This window comes from Myotis yumanensis, unplaced genomic scaffold, assembly GCF_028538775.1.
Source record: "Myotis yumanensis isolate MYYU_CA2020_CCGP unplaced genomic scaffold, mMyoYum1.0.hap1 SCAF_15, whole genome shotgun sequence".
NCBI classification, from domain to species: domain Eukaryota; kingdom Metazoa; phylum Chordata; class Mammalia; order Chiroptera; family Vespertilionidae; genus Myotis; species Myotis yumanensis.
Genome location: NW_027223766.1, coordinates 20,587,914 through 20,609,210, shown reverse-complemented (window position 1 = coordinate 20,609,210; position 21,297 = coordinate 20,587,914). Strand labels below are relative to the sequence as shown.

The following is a 21,297-nucleotide window of genomic DNA, read 5'->3' as shown; positions in this document are numbered from 1 at the left end:
GAACTTTCAGAAAAACTCAAATTCTACTAAGAAGTTATTTTTCCCATATAGACTAAAATCCAAATACCTATATGACTTTCCTTCCCAGCTCACATTTCTTTCCTATGCTGAGTTTCCTAAGAGGCACTATGTCTATTTTTGTCGTGTAAGGTGGGTCCTGACTCAAGGGCACTTGATAAACCAATGTTGGTAGAAGGTCAGGGCTCTGGCACTGGCACCATTGTTACTGGAATAATGAATAGGAGCTAGTAACTAAGGATCTAGAATATGCTGTTTTTCCTACCCATTCCCCGTCAGCTACTAGTGGATGAGAACTATGAACGTAGGATTCAATGCTTATGTTTGGATTCAATAGATATAAAATAATGAAATTCACATAAAGCACTAGAGAGGAGCTAAGCCACAAAATCAGTCTTGTTGTTTTTTGATGTTGTACTGAATTTCTCCTGTGACAGTTCTATTAGAATGAACTCTCTTTGGGGTAACTCTAGGATGGCAGGTGTTGCTGGTATGTTTTCATAAATAAGTTATATTACTTGTTACAGAAAATGATGGGAATGGTTCATCTCCGGTGTTTGGCCCACCATCTTAATTTACTCTCACTTGAGTTTGCAAGAGGAGACGGAGTGACCTTATTTCGGCCCATGGTGAATTAAACCATTGATTAAATTAACACGTGGCATGCATGAAAATGACCACATTTTTTCCTGTGCTTGGTGCTCATTAGCATTAGACCTGCTCAGCACACAACTCTGATATGAACTACGTGAAATCAAAGGCAAAGAAGCAGGTCAGATGGAAAGCATCTCAGGTTATAGAGAAGACCCTACAATACCTGGGTAGACTCTGAATTCATCACAAACCACCTAACTGTCTCACTCCATGCCAGTATTAATGTCAGCGAAATCCTTTCCTTTAAAAGTACTGAATTTACCCTCATTTATCTAGGATACATATTTTGATAAATAGTCATGCTTAGAAAACACACTTTGGGTAGCTTCTATTTCCCTCTAACTTACAAGCTGATGGAATCAAATGGCAAAATTAATCTGCAGTAGAACACAAGTGTATTTTCCCACAGAGAAATTTCTGGGGTGTATCCGAATAGAATCTAATCAGTTCGAAATAAAAATCTCGCTTCATCCCTAGGAATAAGGACAGTCTTTGTTGACATCTATTTTGTTCCAGGAGACAGAGTTACTATATAGCACTCTTTCTGGATGACCTTTTCCCATTACTGTGGCCCAGGCCTGCTTGTCCAAGTTCAGTACTGCTGCTTCCTGACCAATCTGAGGAGAACAGCACTCTCCCTGAGATCTCCTGGCCTCGGCCAAATAGTTTACATTAATTTTGCCATGAAATGATTTGTTAGAAATAGTCTTACTGGAGTCCCAATGTTTAATCCAGAAAATACAAAAGGAAAACTTAGCTTAGGTTATGACTTCACAATGTCCTGGTGTCATAAGTAAGCCAGAAACTGTCATGGCTTTCCTGTTCTTCTCTGTGAAATGGATTATGCAGTCCTCTGAGAGGCCATGGTGATTGACACATAATGGTCCTCTACCCCTGTGACCTTAGCTAGTGTTTACATTCAGTTCCCTCAAATTTCTAGTCAATCAGTAATGTCACTCCTCTAATTTTCCACCATATCCTATTCAATTTCTTCATACTAAACATCATAGAAATTCCTATTTAGTTGGATATACTATGAAACAAGAAGGGAAAAGGCCAACTTCTTTTGCTGAGACTATAATCAAGGTCAAAGGGCACATAGGCATAAATATATATACATATATATATTTTTAAATATATTATATTGATTTTTTTGCAGAGAGGAAGGGAGAGAGATAGAGAGTTAGAAACATTGATGAGAGAGAAACATCGATCAGCTGCCTCCTACACACTCCCTACTGGGGATGTGCCTGCAACCAAGGTACATGCCCTTGACGGGAATTGAACCTGGGACCCTAGAGTCCGCAAGTCGACGCTCTATCCACTGAGCAAAACCGGCTAGGGCCATAAATATATTTTTGAGTGGAAATTTATTTTCAGTTTGTTTTCTTTCCATGGCCAGGGCATGGAGAACCAGAGCAGAACGTAATATTAGGAAGATCAGCGGTTGAGCGTCGACCTATGAACCAGGAGGTTGTGGTTTGATTCTTGGTCAGGGCACATGCCTGGGACTCGGGCTCGATCCCCACCAATCAATGATTCTCTCTCATCATTGATGTTCCTATCTCTCTCTCCCTCCCTCTCAGAAATCAATAAAAATACTTAAAAAAGACTTTTTAAAAAGGAAGGGCTTTTATTTAATGTTGACTTAAACTCTTATAGCCATAATAACTTAGTGCTTCATAATTAAAGCGGGTCAAATAAATGCAATATCATTAAGTGGATAAGAACAGAGAAATTTTTAAGAGAAAAGGTAAGACACTGAAATTTCCCGTTGCTCCTCTAATGATTGCTGTGGACGACTCCTCAACATCTTCCTTCTGCATGAGATTTGGTGTGTGTGTGTGTGTGTGTGTGTGTGTTTTCATTTGTTTCTAGGCTCCAGTGATGGTATTCACATCATTTCGGCCTCTGACTGATTTAGGAGAGGGTGTGTGAACCAATCTCATCAGTGCTACAGGAGAAAAGTCTGTGGGGACTTCTCCCAGATGTCTTCTTGTGAAGAAAGAAAAACAAAGAAAGCAAGAAACAAACAAAAAGTAGTTCATCACCTTTTCTCCTCTGAACCTTGTTATATATGAATATGATGACTGCAACTGCTGTGGCTTTCTTGCCACCAGGACGAAGACAGAGCTAACCCACAGAAAATGGCAGAGCCAAGAAATCACAGGAGATTGTAGTAGTCACACTGTCTTATTTATCTCTGTATTTTTTAAGCACCCAACTGGGTGCTATGCACATAGTAGAGGTTCCATATTTGTTTCTTGACAAGGAAGGGCATTCAGAAAACAGGAAGATATGTGATTCAGGAAAGCCATGGCCTGGTTATGTAATGTAATATTCTAGGGTCTCTTAAGCTTGAACATCCTGAAACCATGCCTATGTTCTGCTAAGGCTCTTCCATGTCTATGTGCTCCAAGAATAACTATACTTATATCTGAGGTTAGTCTGCCTCATATTTTTGACCCAACAGCTATTGTCTGTTTTCTATATCTAAGGCCTGGTATTCCCATTCATGATATGTAGTACACAAAAGATAGGACATGGGGAATGTGGGCCTCTGCTGAGCTCCTGGGCCAGGGCTCTTAGTGACAAATGGTCAAGAACAGATTTGCCTTCTTGACTGTCAGTGCATTGTTGTTTTTGGATGGGCGTGTGTTATATAAACATCTACAGTGTCTCATTGCCACCCTAAGTTGTTAAGAACAAAATGAATCCATTTATATGCCCACTAGTAGTAAATTCTCAGTAGATGTTTATAGAATGATTACATAGGACCTTGCCAAGTCATAAAAATGGCTCTGAACTATAATTATTACCATTCCACAACTAATTTTAAGAAAACAATACCATGACAAAGAATTCGCTAGTTAATTTTAATATTAGTCAGGTACAATAGACTAATGTTAAGTTTAGTAAATAATAGAGTGCTCATCAACTTAAGTTAGAGCTACCCCAGTGATGCTAAATCAGTAGTCACAATATTGCAATTTCACTCTTCCACAGGTTTAGTATGAGGCCAACCCTTCCAATTACTATTAAGATTAGTCAATGTCTTATGTAAAGTTTGGGCACTATTTAGGAATGTGCTTGCAGCATATAAAAATACCAGAATAGAAATATAAATCAGCACACTTTCAGTATTTAACTTTGATTTAAAAATCCCTAAAAGTCTAATTCATGGCCTAATTTTATCACTAGGGTAGGGTTAGGAGTGGAGGATCAGAAGAACTCAAAGAACAGTACCATAAAAACAGTGGTGATTTGGCAAACATTTATTGAGTATTTACTGGTAACTTTTTTTTTAATTTTTAAAAATTTATTTCAGAGGGAGACAGAAACATCAATGATGAGAGAGAATCATTGATTGGTGCCTTCTGCAGACCTCTCACTAGGGATTAAGCCGGCAACCTGGGCATGTACCCTGAACAGGAATTGAACTGTGACCTCCTGGTTCATAGGTTGATGCTTAACCACTGAGAAACACCGTCCTGGCTGCGCTTTACTAGTAATGTTGACTTTACTATTATGACATGAATGGCAAACTTTTTAACTATTGGAATAATCATATAATGAAAATGATAATGTTAAATATATTAAAAATTGCAGCCCTAGCCGGTTTGGCTCAGTGGACAGAGCATTGGCCTGCGGACTAAGGGGTCCCGGGTTCGATTCTCATCAAGGGCACATGCCTGGGTTGCAGGCTCGATCCACTGTAGGGTGCTTGCAGGAGGCAGCCAATCAATGATTCTCTCTCATCATTAATATTCCCATCTCTCTCTCCCTCTCCCTTCCTCTCTGAAGTCAATAAAAATATATTTTAAAAAAATTACAGCTAGAAATAAAGCTATTTAAAATTTTTAAATATTTTTCAAATATTAATTATTTATTTGCCCTATTTACTGACTATCTATTTGTGGGTGAAAATTTTGATATTAACAAATGTGGAAATAAACCTTATTGTCTGGGGAATGTTCATTCACTCACTAATACCTTACTCTGACTTACTATCATCATTCATTTAATGTCCCTTCTGAAACACATAGAAACCATATGTACGTTCTCCCTCACGTAAATTTTTGCCTAAAATCAATGCAAATTATCTCATTGTATTTGAGGTTGTCCTCTTCTTATTAGTTTCCAAAATTCAACAAATATTTTAATCCAGCCTGGCTGTGTGACATCTCACTTAGAAACTGGATTTAAAAGTGGTTCTGCTTTTGAACTGCTCCAAAAGAGAACAGAGGTTTCCCTTTAAAAATGGCATTTCACATACAAAAACCACTGCAGCAACAGCATTACTTCATGATTCGCACAGGCAGAATGTGAGTGCATTCAATTTGCATGCAGGTGGTGAACCTCTGAAGTGGTATTAAGGGATGAGCTAGGGTGGATTAATTTCCAGTCTTTGATATTCATTAACTCCAGCTTTGGGGGAAAAAAAATACAAGGAGATGACACAATTACCCTCAGAGCTTCATCCGTGAGCAGCAGCTTTACAATCTCAAGTTCATAATGCCATCCTAATTGATCAAGAAGGGGCACACATCTTTAGTAAGAGGTGAAAACGTATATGGGCTTAACCATGACTACGATGGTATTTAACTTTGGGATATCAACCCCATTCTGGTAACACTTAGCAAAATCTAAGTGTCATCATTATTTATTCTCTCAGTCACCTGTCAATAGCTTGCCCTTTCAACAATTCTCTGCCAAGGAAACCTAATTATGCCCTAAAGGTAATGATGGCCAAGGTACAGTGGCCATTTCATTTGATGAAACTAGCACTAAGTCTCATCACTCTATTCCGATTTATAGGTCACGGAAACTTTGAAAGAGAGGTCCTTAGCAAACAGTTCAGTAAACAGGAACATTTTCCTATTGGAGGAAAAACAGAAATCATCAAACTCTCTCAAATGCCACCTGGAACATGGGGGTGAAAGGAAGAGATAGAAAGAGCTCAAGAGGAAAAGGAATGTGCCTGCAGCATAGAAGAAGTAGCAATGGCCAGCTCGATGACTATTTACCTCTGGAGCTTCAAAGATTTCAGGGTCGTGGTGCATGAGTGGAGGAAATATGGCGACCAGGTCTCCCTTTCGTATGAGGTAGTCCCCGGTCTCTGAAGGTAGAGTCAAATCCTCTTGAACAAAACGAATGATGGACGAAAATGAGCAGAGTCGTAAAGCCTCGAGAATGGCACTTTCTGAAGGAAAACAAACAAGCAACAGCTACTTTTTTTAATCATTATTTTAAAATAGCTATTTATTTATTTATTTATTTATTTCCATCACCACTTATTTCCCCCTATATCCTCCTCCACTTCCACCCACCTCCTTCTCCCGCCCCAATCAGCATACTATTGTGGATGTCCATGAGTAGTTCTTTCTCTCTTTTCCTCACTCTTTTCCTTTCTTCCTCCCTCCCTCCCTTCCTTCCTTCCTTCCTTCCTTCCTTCCTTCCTTCCTTCCTTCTCTCTCTCTGTCTCTCTCCTTTTTCTTTTTTGCAGGCAACAGCTTCTTAAAATATGACTGCTCCTGTAGAGTGCCCATAATTTACCATTAAAGTTCACCACTGATAGCTTTGATGGAAAAGGAAACCTTTTCCTAATCAGATCACTGAGCACCAGGATGGTGGCCTGGCATGACCAGAGCGAGAAGGGGGCGGGTGAGACAGCTGTGGTATGTCCTCAACACGGCTTGGGGACACTTCACAGACAGGAGCAACAGTGCTGCGCTTGGGCAGAACGTCAGTAGTTAGGATTTTTGTAGGAAGGAATAGTTTACAAGAGAGAAATGCTGCGTTATGGGCATACCCATTGTAAATAAAAACCCCGTCCCAGTTAAACAACTGCTGGTGGGTTATTTCACCTGCCTTCTGAAAAGCTATGCCTTTAAAGCCAGACTGAGGCATTTAATAACCACTTAGGCAGTTAAGAGTAAAGTGATTGTAGTGGTGTTTCCTGAGACAGCTTAACACTTAATTTCTTTTATGCTATCTGTAAATAAAATGTGAGTCAGCATTTGCTGGAAAAATTTTAAAGGGGAAATACTTTTACAGGGTTCAGAAGAAAACCCTAATTTCCCTCACTTCCAGAGCAAATAGCAACCATCATCATAACCTGGAAGATTCCAGAAGCTGAATGTCCTTGCTTTCCCAGTGGCCTTCACCTTTTGCTCCTAGCACGACAGATTTTATGGCTAATTTCCGGCAATTTATCCTGGCAGTTTGAGGAGGAATTCCTTTGGGAATAATATGCATAATTTGCATAAATCATTCTGATAGCATGCATATCAGCATGTAGCTCCCGTCTGAGTCTGCATCTCTGCCTTCATAATCAAAACTGACTATGTTTGCACCAGCGTGAATGGGTCCTAGAATATAAAGCTTGCTTCTTTCTAATGAGAAATGTGAAAAAGAGCTCCAAATAGAGTATTTTCCCTCTTCACATGGTAACAAATGGTTGTGTTTATGGCTTATAATGCAGAAACTCTCTCTCTCTCTCTCTCTCTCGCTCTCTTTCTCTCTCTCTCTCTCTCTCTCTCTCTCTCACACACACACACACACACACACACACACAGCCCAGTCTCCTAGTGTTCAGCGAAGATCTGAAACATAGGTACCTGTTATTAGATTATAGAAGCAGACTGGTCAGTGAGGACTTGTTTCAGCCAAAAAATAAAAATAAATGCCACTTCACTAAAATTTAAATCTATGCCTGGCTTGCATAGCGGTATCAAGTAGCTTTGGGTGCCTTCTCCCAGGAGGCTTTTCCTAAGCATGCATTTGCCTAAAGAAACGAGGCTGTGGTCAGCTGTGTGTGGGCAGTGTGGTGATTCGATGTGACGTACAGCAAGGCTGCGCATATTCTCCTGGACTGCCTTCGTTATTATAATCAGGCAGAGTCAAATCGGTTTGTTGGTGATGAGGCCGGAAAAGAACTTTGGTTTTGGAACACGAACTCTCCTGCAGATAGCCACAAGGCACCTGACACGATGGATTTCAGCTGGCAGGACACCAGCGACCAACATTTCTATGGAGAAAATCGAGGGTCGGCTTCCCCTGTATGGCTGCTGGCTCTGTTGGGTCAACAATAGCACAGCATCGTTTCAGCTTGTGGTGTGAAATGGTAGCTGACATATGTAGCAGCCTGTTCACCCACCAAGTCCAGTTAGGGGTGTGGGAAGAAGAAATACAAAAGCAAAATAATGATGCCGTGGCTGCTGTGACAGGACAGGCATTTAACAGTCCAAATAACACGGTCACATCCGATTGGCCGACGTGCTCGGAGGGGTGTGTGTGTGTGAGGGGGGGGGAAGCATGGCAGCTTGCGCCCACTGCAGTATCACAAATGACAATTGGGCAAGCATATCTTATGCAGAAGTTAATCACAATAATGGAGCACAAAGTGTGGCTTAGCGGTCAGATCATAAATGACAAATCTGTTTTACCTTCCAGGACCAGTTATGTGTGCAAGACGAGGTTGGCTCTCGCTCTGAGCGATCATGCCGATAATCATTAGACGGCAGAAGCAATGAGTTGCATTATTTTTAACAATGGAGAGCGGGGCTTCTGTGGCTCTGGTTTGCCACAGACAGGCACAAAAGCCAGCAGCTTTCCCCCCAGCCCCCGTAAGAACGCAGGCAGAGCTATATGTTGAGAAGAATGACAACTGCACAATAAAAAAAAAAAAAAAAAAAAAAATTGCAGCCTCCACTTGTAGTTGTCATAGTTGAGCAGACACCAGCCAGTGCCACTGACAGACCAGCTGGGCCCTGGGAGGGCTTCCATGCTGCACCAGGAGGTACAGTAAATTATCCTGCACGGTAGAGCAACATCTGTTTCTGTGCTAGCGCCGAACAAACAAGGCAATTTAAAACATACCGAGGGATAACCAAGCAACAATTGAACATGACCCTCGTTTCCCGCCCCCTCCTCACGCGCGAGGTGCTAAACTTTGTTGTGCAGCAAGCACTCCACGAAAGAGAGGCCAGGTTGGTACTTGATAAGGTGTTGTCAGAGGCATTTTACATATTTCCAAAACGGAAAGAAAAAGCTTATAGTATTGTTATTCTTAGAATCTTCCTCCCCCCCCTACTATCTTTATTTCTTTTATGCCAAAGCTAGCACTCAGTTCTCAATTCGTTCTAGAATTATAAAAAAAAAAACAACTTTCCATATACTTATAAATATTCAGTCTTTAAACCTAATTTGCTATACTTAGTTCACATGCCTTCAAGCATTTGTCTTCCAATTTCCACTGAATAAATGCGTACTAATGAGAACTAGAGCAAGCTGCTGAGGCAAAGCTGGGTGACTTGGGTCTGGCCTGCCACCAGCTTGTGATAGGCGGGCAAATTGAGTTAAAATGAGAAGTCTTGTCGGCTGAAATTCAACATGGTAGCCAAACAGCAAGCTGTCAATCATTCCGGGCAAAACAAGGGGCTGCAGGTAATAAAAGGTCATGGTGATCATTAGTGCACTTGGCTTTCATATGCACGTTAATTTTAATTAAACATGATCTCTATATGTAAACGTTTTATAAAACTTACTGTGCATAATGGATGGTTAATTTATACTAACATTTAGCAGGTAATAGGACCCTCCGCTTACTAAATGCATTGTAGAAAAATGGCTATCAAGAATGTAAATATTTGGGGATACTTTACACCAGGTGCTGTAAGATGCCAACAATGGCAATGGTGATTAGGATAAGGCTACCCTTGTTTTAAATATTGAGCTTTACTGACCAGTACACACAAGGAAATTCAGTTACCGAAGTTCCCACAAGCAACTTCCAGTTCAGAGCCTGCACTGCCTTCTTCACCTGGCTGGGAAGGTTTGTTTATCCTTAGGATATAAGAATATTCTGATTCAGTATCCACTGTAGGCAAAAAGCTGGGGACTGTGTCGCACTAAGATGCTTTACGTACAATGTCAGTGTGAAGAAAAAGGGCAAATGAAATAAATGGTGGTAGGAAAAAGGCACAGACACTTTCTCTTTTGCCCTCAGATCTCAATTCTGGTTGTAATAATTGACAGATGATTCTCATTTGCAGATTTAAAGTGAGGAAGCAGCGTTGGACCATCAATAATGCATGTTACAAGGCAAATACAAACAGGCACATCCAAGTTTCTGCCTCACACTTAGGCCGTGTCTGTGTATGTGGAATGAATGCACTGTGACATGGCCAGGCTGTTAATTTGGGTCATCTTAATGATTGGTGCAGACTGTCATACCATCTGATTAGCCATGGTGATCAGTGGATAGCAGCGAGGCTGGAGTGAAATGAACAGCCAGGCCCTGCCACAGTCTACCTGAGTGATCTTAGGAAGAAGGTAGGTGAGAAGGGAGGGGGATGTGGAGGAAGTGTGCCCTAGAGAGTGTGGGGAAATGGAGGGAGGGTCCAGATGTGTGAGTGATTTTATGCAACTACCTTCAAGACAGATGAGAAGGTAGATCTGAAATTGTAATAATCAGATCATTCAAAGAAAAATAACTAATTTTGGGCTCAACAACAGTATATTTTAAGTATAGTTAAAAATAAATCGGAATTGGTAGAAATGAATGCCTACTTTCACTATGCTTTGCAGACATGGCCTTTGGTTTACTGCTAAAATATAGACTTGTGAAGTCAACATTCATATATTTAGTAAACATTTATCCAGGGCCTACTGATCAAGGCACTGGGCTACTGCTGCTGGTGCGAAATGATAGCTGACATATGTAGAAAAGAGAGAACACAGCGTGTGGATTTGGCCTTCAAGGCTCCTGCAGTTTAGGTAGTTCACTGCTGGGAAGTATATATAAACAGAAATGCTTCTGAAGATCCTAGTGAAGATATTGTACAATTTCTGATTGGCTATCTCCAATGATGGCATTCAGAAAGTCCATTTTATTAGAAAGTTTTTTTGTTTTCTTTTACTGGGCTGAAATGGCCCTTCCTTTCATTTTTCCCCTTTAGAAAACCCAAAGGCCAAAAAAAAAAAAAAAAAATCTATATATAAAAGGCTAATATGCTAAGTGTCCAACTGTTGGACCGGTAGCTGCCTGATCCCTGCAGGCCAGGCCAAGGGACCCCACCGGTGCACAAATCTGTGCACCAGGCCTCTAGTAAAAAATAAAAATCCTAATTCCTCTTCCACAGAAGAGCCCTTTAAAAATATTTAAGGAGCACTATCATGTCATTTTTAAGTTGTATGTCAGAGAAGATATGGCTTTCAGTTTTTTAACATTCTGATTAATTCAATTACTAAATGTGCCACTAAAATGTGGTGGAACGGGGTGTGCTACTTCAGTTGGAAAAGTAGAGAGGAACTGCTTTCTCTGCCCTAGATACCATACTTGCATGAATGCTTTGTTGGAAGCAAATGAACAACATATTTTTGAGATGTCACCCTGACTTGTTTTAAGCTTCCTGATATCCCACAGGTTATCAGTGCTGGCTGTCCATTAGAATCACCTGAGAAGGTTTAATAATAATAATAATAATAATAATAATAACGCTCCATGCTAGATGAATGCAATCAGAACCACTGCATTAACAAACACTTTAAATTTGTGCTTTTAAACCTTGATTGCACATTAGAATCATGAGCTTGCACCCAGGCCCCTGACATCAGAACCTCTGTGGGTGGGACTGGGTGTGAGTATTTTTGAAGCTTCCCAGATGATTCCAATGAGGAATCCAGGCTGAGAACTAGGGCTTTAAACCCTTTTCTGCTCAGCCACACATTCCCTCATCCTATTCTTATGCAGTTGATTTTCAGACCTAAATACAATAATCTGTATTCTCATTAAATTTCCCTTTCAATCCTTTCAACTCCTGCTTCCAGCGTTCATTAGATTGTCTAACCCTCTTATCTTTGCGCTGAGCTGGAAATTTCATAAACATCCAAATCAGCATATTTTACTTTTTAACCAATGTTTCCTCATATTATGTACAAAAATTTCACTACCTTATGTGCCCTTTTATGGAAGATGCCTCTCCCTCTGGGTCCAGTTATAAGTTTCTAATATGAAGTAGAATTGGTATTGTTTATGCATCCCCACTGGAAGAGACGCTTTTGTAAACTTTCCTACTGTTGTCTAAATCATGTACAACTTTAATTTCTCAAATAGAATTATTTTATAACATTAAATAAGTTTTTGTCAATATAGCACCCAAAATTGTGCCAAATATACCACACTAACATGTTAATAATAAGGGAAACCATGTGTCAGGGAAATATGGAAACTCTATTATCTTTGTAACTTTTCTGTAAATCTAAACTATTCTAAAATAAAAGTTTATTTTTATTAAAAAAAAAAACTCCATAAAATTCTGATGTGAGCCTCTAGCCCCAACTTCACACTCAAACCCAATTATATTTGAGAATTAGTGATACATATCAGCCAAAACCTAGGTCTCTGGTACATCTCTAGAGCATTTTTCCAGGAAGTGACAGTGTTTATAGATTAGCACTGAAGTTAGACAAGCCTGGCATCAATTTCTGGCTCCTCCACTATCTAGTTGTATGATTTGGGGTAGTTAACTAATCTTTCTGAACCTTGTTACCCAAGAATTAAAGATAACTCTTGAAGATTAAATAAGCTAATCACATAAAGCAGTTAATACAGTGCCTGCTACATAGTAAAATAATGATTAATACCGTCGTTCCTAATGTTTCATCCTGAATGAAAAATAAACTTAACTCTATCATCACCTAGCCCAATTTTCAGATCTTGTCCATGTGAATAGCATGGCTGGCTTTGTTGAATCATGATACAAAGACTTCCTCTTCCCTCCCATTTCGGACAATGAAAAGGACTCCAGTGATTCTTGTATCAGACAGGTTTGAGGGGAAAAGACTGGGTATGGACAGAACCCAAGTTAAAGCTCTGCCTCTCTCCTTTACCTCCATGACCTGCGGAAAGTCATTTAGCACCCTGAGAATTTTATCATCTGTATAAATAATGGCAAAATAATAGCTGCCCCAGTCCCCCAGTATCTTGGTGAAGATCACACGAAACAACATGAGTCCATTAAGTTGCTTTGAAATATTGAAATCATCACTAGATTTAATATGGACTATGCCTAATAATCACTATTATTTGTTAGTAATCTTTATTTTTTCCAACTAATCACTTCTTTCTGCCTCCTCCCAACTACTCACAAAAAATGGGCTTAGAATGTCTTACAGAATTTTACTGAAGATCACAGCAAGCCTATAATTCTAGAGTTACTATAATACATAATCTCCTCTTTTAAAAGAGTATTAAAAATTTGCTGGGCCCTAGTTTTACAGCACTTCCTTTTTTTCCAATATTCCTCACTTGGACCACATTTGCAGATTTCCTGATTTTCAAGATATCTCATTGAACAAAACTGGGTGCCTGCAATTCATCTGAGCAGTTCAGGAGTTATAATCCACTGTGCCTTACATTCTTACTTAGAGTTCAGTTGCTCTTTTCATGTGTGCTAAGCAGAAGGTGCCCTTCTGTGGGGGTGAGGTAGATGTGAATTTGATACCAGCTTGGCTCACAAATACTTGAAAATAAAGAAAACAATATAAACACTTTAGGGATGACATCGAGGTTAAATATCATCTTGGTGATAACAACAGATAATGTTCATTGAACCCATATTTTTTATTAAGTCATTTACATACATTATATCAGTAAACCTTGAAATAAGAAGTGGGACTCAAGATTATTTGCTATCCATTAATCAAAATATCAATTCTGAGACTTCCATTCCTTGCATTATCTCTTACTTTTCTCTTAGAGTAAAAGTAAGAGTTATTAGTACAGTTTTCAAACTTTTATTTTATCAGCAACTCTTTCTATTTATATTTAGGCTCCCCTAAGTAACCTCACTATAGTTACTAACTTATCTTAAATTTACATTTAAATTTAATGGTAGAGATCTTTTCTAAATTTATATAACATTTTAGTGAGGTTAGAATAAGCAGGATTCCTCTAATAAGTTACATAAGTATATAAAGTTACATTTTTCTTTAAGAGAAAGGTAGACTGGTTTTAAATAAATATTTTTGAGAGCATTGGATAAAAGCATAAATCCATTACAACCACTAACAACAGATTGCTTTGAGCTTGATATTTAAAAGCCTAATCTATGTTACACGTTTTAACTTTTGCTGACATTAGGTGTATATTGATGTCAGAGGAAATTCGATACATTTGAGGCCTACAGGATTGGCCAGAAACATCAGTAAGATATGCACAATAATTTGCATCACCTGTACCCCATTGGCACTGTCTTCTTATCCACTCTAGAGAAATCATTTGTGTTTAGGAACAAAACACCTTTTCTATGGCATTTTAACTTTCCTTTTCAACCTTGCTGTTTAATAAATGTATGCTGATATGCAATATCTCCATTAAAAAAATCTCCTGTCCCTCTCCTGTACTAATAACAAAATTGTCTGTCTTGGTTTAAAAAAAAACACCCACAAAAAACAGCATTCATTTCATCCTTGTGATTTCTTTTACAATAATAAAAATTCAAGATATCTCTTTAAAAAGAAATTATAATACTTTCAACAATAAAAAAAATTTTAAAAGAGAAATTGTACTTAGAATACATAGAACTCTTCCCTAAGAAAATAATAAGAAGAAGCACATACACTCACACTATGTGGTACACTGCAAATACTTAATTCCATAAATTTTTGCCTATTGTACAGATAGTTCAAGCTCTTTTTTGATATACAGAAATACAGTTGAGCTATGACGAGATGCAGAGGTTATCTGTTGTGTTACTGAGTCATAAGTTTGCTCCACTCTGCATAAAAGAGTCTATCTCCTGAAAGTAAAAACACACCCTATTTTCTACAAGATTAAATTCTCATAATGAATGTCTGCTGGTAACCGAGGTTGTGAAAGACAGGGTCCACCTTCCAGATGAAGGAAGGCATTGATTGCCTTTATCTAGGTGGATCCTCGCTCATGTGGGATTGTTGTTCATTTGGTGACAGTCCGTGAGCTGTAAATTTGAGTCCTCCAAGGATGAAAATCTCTAGTGCTAGTTATGGACTTGAATGGACCCAAATTATAACCCTGGAACCTACCATTTCTTTTGATCAAATACATTTAAACTTTCCTCTTTTGATATTATACTTTTAAAATGATCCTCGCAATAACGAGAAGCTGAATAGAAAGGGTTGATGAGTCTCAACTACATTCTTATGAGTAATAACTGTCTACGAATACAAACACCTATTCCTTGAAGTTTATTTGCTTTACTTTCCAGTATACATAATCTGATTCACAAAATGCAATTGAATATGTGGGAAATGCAACCTTGATCTTTACAGAACCACAAATCTTGTATTCATAAAATACTGTGTATCCATGTGAAGGCAACTGTCTAGAACTGTACACAAATTTTGTGCATTTCTTCCCCATTAATTCTCAAAAGAAAAATAAAATAATATTTGAATTTTAATAATGTGGGATTATTTTCTTTCACGAAGCAAATTCAAAATAACTTTGATAATATATGCTCCAAACAGCAAACTGTAAGATGACATATTTTTCCTAATTGACTGAACAAGCTAGCCACTGTCAATAAAAGGCCAGCTTCTGGCTATTGCCTCTGATAGGTTTTATCCTAACCAGTGGGAACCAACTGGCAGTCAAGACCTATAGGGCCTGTACGTGCACAAGATCCCACCAAAAAACCTGGAACATATTTAAAAGATAAAAAATTGAGGCCAACATGGGTTAAAATACTTGCCTACATTGTCAAATGAGTGAAGCAACAGAGAAATATAAAGACTTACTCTTCCATTTGTCCAGAGGGACTTGGACTATTGTATAGTAAATGATACCATAGGATGAAATATCAATACAGAAGGGACAGAGGATAACTCATCGATATAGAATTTAACTTTGGGAATTAAAGTTCATCACATAATCATAGTGGTCTTATCAAAACTAGTGAAGTAGAATGCAATCCACTGCTGTCAAAAGTTCACGTCACCAGTACACAGATATATGTAGAAACAGAAAAACACCTTAGTCACTCCTGACCTCAAATGTGTTTAACACAGAGACCATGCATATCTCATAAGTCAGTGAATGTTTTATAAAATATTGACATTTCACAGGAAGTAATTTGTAGTTTTTTCTTTTCTCTCGCTTTCTCCCTTCCTTTTTTTTTCTTTTTTACCCCCAAGTGTGTTTAAATCATAAACTTTCAGTGGAAATCACTTGTCCTACATTTTTGAGAATCATGTACTCCAAGCTGTATAAAACATCCTAATTGCTGCATGAAAATATAGACACCATTTTAGGGTAGAATAAATATGTTTTGTACATAAGTTGCATTCCTGAAATACCTTCTTTTTTCAAGCTCTAAATACCTTTCTTGACAAGATAGAGCAGCAGTGTTTGGAAAGCATTAGCATGTCAACAGATGCTCAGAATCAAATGACTTAATAGGCAGAAACTATTTTTTTCCAAATAATTGCAAAGCTTTGGTCTAGCCTTTTGCATACCTTGCATAGTTAATTATCTAGGCCTTAATGTTTACATGCAATGAGAGTATCTACAACTATAAACTACATAATTTATAACTGATGTAAATGGGTGTTATTATGTCAATTAGACAGCTGTGTCCTCCACCTCTTGGTAAACAGCTTTGAGTGATAAACTGAGTTAGCAGAGAAGTAACCTTCTTTTCTTCATAACAGATAAAAATAAATTACCTAGGTAGACCAGGCTGTCCAATTGTTCTCTGGTGATGTAGATGGAAAATCCAGACCCTTGCTTTTGACCTGTTGACTGCAGCAAATGGTCAATTTCGTCACGCAGCACTGCCATAGCTTCTGGGTGCCGTAGAAGGTAATAGATTGTCCAGAACATAGTTGGAATAGTGTTTGCCACAGAGGCCCAGAGAAAGCCTAAATGATGTGCTGGGAGAAAATAAGTGAAAAGGAAGATTAATAGCGTTTATTACACTGATTAGATTTGCAGTGTGCTAATTAAAAGATGTTAGGACACAGACCCAGCCAAGGATCAGTGCATGCTAATGAGGACCAATAGGCTTCTGAAGTCTAATTTTCTGCTTAATGAGAATAGTTTAAAATGTAATGTGTGTGGGGGGTTGGGGGCAGGGAGATGGGGAATGAGATAAGAGGAGTAAATGCAGCTTGGCTATACTCTTTCTCATTATCACCATTAAGTATCTTGTTTTACCACCTCAGCAAAAAAAAAAAAAAAAAAAAAAAAAAAATCAATTATCACAGAGGGTTGTTTCAGAGTAAAACATTTTATCATTAGCCAATTAGAGCGAGCATAAAATTTTTCAAGGTCGCCATTTTGTCTTTTTATTTCAAAGGTCTATTGTAAATTATTCTATTTTAGACAAGTAATCATTTAGAAGTTTCTTACCTCCTATTTCAATGTCCTTGAGCGTATAGTATTTCTCTAGGATATCTTGCCTCATTTGAACAACTTCTGACCATCCTTGTATATTAGCTAAGTTTTCTGATGTCAAGTGTTTTATAAGTTTCTTTTGAATAGACTTGGCATTTCCTAGAAGCTCAATGGGTATATCTGATAGTAAATATATGAATTTGGCATCAAATTTAAAAAAATCATCTTTAAGTTCAGTAATAAATTCTTTCCTATCACCAGCAACAGATTTTCCATATATGGTTGCAAATGTGGCCTCAAATATTACTGAGCTGCAGAATGTCAACAGGTATGCCATGTCCCAATTTGTGGTTTTAAAGAGTTTGGGTTCAAAAACTTGTTGTAGGTTCTGCGTCATGTTTTCCATGAGTAGGTCCAAAGATTTCCCTTGTAAAAGTTTGTAGCAGTCATGAAGCTCGTTGTTCAGTTCATCATCGGTCATCAACTTTTGGATGGCAAATGCTTTCTTTAATATATTCTTACTAAACATTCGAAAGCTTAATTTCTGATTTTTCATCACTGACTGGTACTGGTAAGGGTCCAGAATAAATGTTATGTACTTTCCTAAAAGAAATGAGAATATGAGCTCATTTGTTAGCAAAACAAACAGCCCCCCACTCCAAACTTTGACAATATCTTAATGAAAATTAGATCTTAGTAACTAACATCTAGAAACATGCAAAGTTTAATAAAAATCCATTTCATTCAAAGGTCCACTACATGTTTCCTTTTAAAATGGAAGATAGTGGGAAAAACTCTAGAAGCTTAAAGTTAAAAATTCTGAAATTCTTAATGAATTAATAAAACACAGTATAAGCCCTGGCCAGGTAACTCAGTTGGTTAGAGCACTGCCCCCATACTATCAAGGTTATAGGTTTGATCCCTTGTCAGGGCACATACAAGAATCAACTAACGAATGCATAGATGGGTGGAACAACAAATCAATATTTCTCTTTCTGTCTCTCTCTCTCTCTCCCCCTTCATTTCTCTCTGTAAAAATCAATGAAAAATGTTTAAGGTAGTGTACACATCAAATTTTTATTTTAACTAAGTACCCAAATATTTAAATTATCCTTTAAATATACTCAGAATCCCTTGACTTAAACACTTCTCATATTTTTCTCTCCAATAACATAAATAACAAAAATATCAAATTGGTAAGATGACATTCCCTTATTGGTTTTTTATTTATACTTCATCAAGAGCTTTTTTATACTTGGTATCATCCTAGCTTTGGCTGGATACAATAATTTTAACTCAAATAAATGAAGATGTGGTATGAAGCAGGTACTCATAGATGAATTCCTAATTCAACACTAACAACAAAATCACAAAAGGCCAGTATTTTCATTTTTATAGATGAGAAAATAGTGGCTCACAAAGATTTAGTAACAAGTCCAAGGTCACATATTGAAACAGAATGTCAAATTAGATTTCATTCTTTCATTCGTTCATTTATATTTATTCAACTTTTATTGAAATCAAGGCATTTGTTTGGATCTTGTTCCTCTTGAGGTATAAAGATGTAAAGAAAACATTGTATTATGTGGATGGATAGTGATACAGCAGATGTGTATCTGAGGCAGAAAGTGGAATCTGCTTCAGTCTGCTTTCAGAAGTTATTAGAAATGGTTATTTGAGCCAACATCATACTCAATGGACAAAAACTAACACCATTTCCCCTAAGAACAGGAACAAGACAGGGATGCCCACTCTCACCACTCCTGTTCAACATAGTCCTGGAAGTATTAGCCATTGCAATTAGACAAGAAGAAGAAATAGCCGAAACCGGTTTGGCTCAGTGGATAGAGCGTCGGCCTGTGGACTGAAAGGTCCCAGGTTCGATTCCGGTCAGGGGCATGTACCTGGGTTGCGGGCACATCCCCAGTAGGAGATGTGCAGGAGGCAGCTGATCGATGTTTCTCTCTCATCGATGTTTCTAACTCTCTATCTCTCTCCCTTCCTCTCTGTAAAAAATCAATAAAATATATTTAAAAAAAAAAAAAAAAGAAGAAGAAGAAATAAAAGGCATCCAAATTGGAAAAGAGGAAGTAAAACTGTCCTTATTTGCAGATGACATGATATTATACATACAAAACCCTAGAGACTCCATCAAAAAACTAATAGACTTAATACATGAATTTGGCAATGTAGCAGGATACAAAATTAACCCCAAGAAATCTGAGGCATTTCTATACACCAATAGTGAACTTGCAGAAAGAGAGATTATAAAAACAATCCCATTTACCATCGCACCAAGAAAATTAATATACCTAGGAATAAACTTAACTAAAGAGGTAAAAGACCTCTACTCAGAAAACTACAGGACGTTGAAAAAAGAGATAGAGGAAGACATAAAGAGATGGAAGAACATAAACATGTTCTTGGATTGGTAGAATCAACATCATTAAAATGTCCACACTACCCAAAGCAATCTATAAATTCAACGCACTTCCCATTAAAATACCAATGGCCTACTTCAAAGATCTAGAACGAACTCTCCAAAAATTCATCTGGAATAAAAAAAGACCCCGAATAGCTGCAGCAATCCTGAGAAAGAACAAAGTAGGTGGGATCTCAATGCCAGATATCAAGCTGTATTACAAAGCCACTGTTCTCAAAACTGCCTGGTACTGGCACAAGAACAGACATATAGATCAGTGGAATAGAATAGAGAGTCCAGAAATTAGCCCGAACCAATATGCTCAATTAATATTTGACAAAGGGGGCAAGAACATACAATGGAGCCAAGATAGTCTCTTCAATAAATGGTGTTGGGAAAATTGGACAGATATATGCAAGAAAATGAAACTAGAACACCAACTTACACCATACACAAGAATAAACTCAAAATGGATAAAGGACTTAAATGTACGACAGGAAACCATAAAAATTCTAGAAGAATCCAAAGGCAACAAAATCTCAGACATATGCCAAAGCAATTTCTTCACTGATACAGCTCCTAGGGCAGTTGAAACTAAAGAGAAAATGAACAAATGGGACTACATCAAAATAAAAAGCTTCTGCACAGCAAAAGAAACCATCAACAAAACAACAAGAAAACCCACTGCATGGGAAAACATATTTGCCAATGTCATATCTGATAAGGGCCTAATCTCCAAAATTTATAGGGAATTCATACAACTTGACAAAAAGAAGATAAACAATCCAATCAAAAAATGGGCAAAGGATCTAAACAGACACCTTTCAAAAGAGGACATTCAGAAAGCCAAGAGACATATGAAAACATGCTCAAAGTCACTAATCATCCGAGAGATGCAAATCAAAACAACAATCAGGTACCATCTCACACCTGTCAGACTGGCTATCATCAACAAATCAACAAACGACAAGTGCTGGAGAGGATGTTGAGAAAAAGGAACACTTGTGCGCTGCTGGTGGGAATGCAGACTGGTGCAGCCACTATGGAAGACAGTATGGAGTTTCCTCAAAAAACTGGAAATGGAACTCCCATTTGACCCTGTGATCCCACTTCTAGGAATATATCCCAAGAAACCAGAAACACCAATCAGAAAGGATATGTGCACCCATATGTTCATAGCAGCACAATTCACCATAGCTAAGATCTGGAAACAGCCTAAGTGCCCATCAGTAGATGAATGGATTAGAAAACTGTGGTACATCTACACAATGGAATACTATGCTGCTGTAAAAAAGAAGGAACTCTTACCATTTGCAACATCATGGATGGAGCTGGAGAGCATTATGCTAAGTGGAACAAGCCAGTCAATGAAGGAAAAATACCACATGATCTCACTCATTCATGGATAATAAAGACCATTACAAACTTTTGAACAATAATAGATACAGAGGCAGAGCTGCCTCAAACTGATTGTCAAACTGCAGTGGGAAGGCCAGGGAGGGTTGGGGGGCAGGAGGGAGGCGGGTAAGAGATCAACCGAAGGACTTGTATGCATGCATATAAGCATAACTAATGGACATAAGACACTGGGGGGTAAGGGAGGCCAGGGAATTGTCAAGGGCGGGGAGTGGGGGGGAAAGGACACATATGTAATACCCTTTCTAATACTTTTAGCAAAAAAAAATAAAATAAATTAAAAAAATAAACTAATGATACTTATAAAAATAAAAAAAATTAATTAATTAAAAAAAAAAAGAAATGGTTATTTGAGGTGGTGACATTTGGTCTTTTCATACATTAGTGTTGTCCAACCTTACTAATT

General features: G+C 38.0%; 1 protein-coding gene across 1 annotated transcript in view; it reads right to left on the bottom strand.

Annotated features, from left to right (window-relative positions):
- CYP7B1 (cytochrome P450 family 7 subfamily B member 1) overlaps positions 1-21,297 on the bottom strand; it is a 158,451-nt gene that overhangs the window by 4,705 nt on the left and 132,449 nt on the right. The window contains exons 3-5 of the mRNA XM_070392161.1: positions 17,069-17,656; positions 16,384-16,590; positions 5,700-5,875 (exon numbers count right to left, since the gene is read on the bottom strand). Coding sequence (XP_070248262.1) covers positions 5,700-5,875; positions 16,384-16,590; positions 17,069-17,656 — 971 coding nt within the window. The remainder of the gene's footprint in view (positions 1-5,699; positions 5,876-16,383; positions 16,591-17,068; positions 17,657-21,297) is intronic.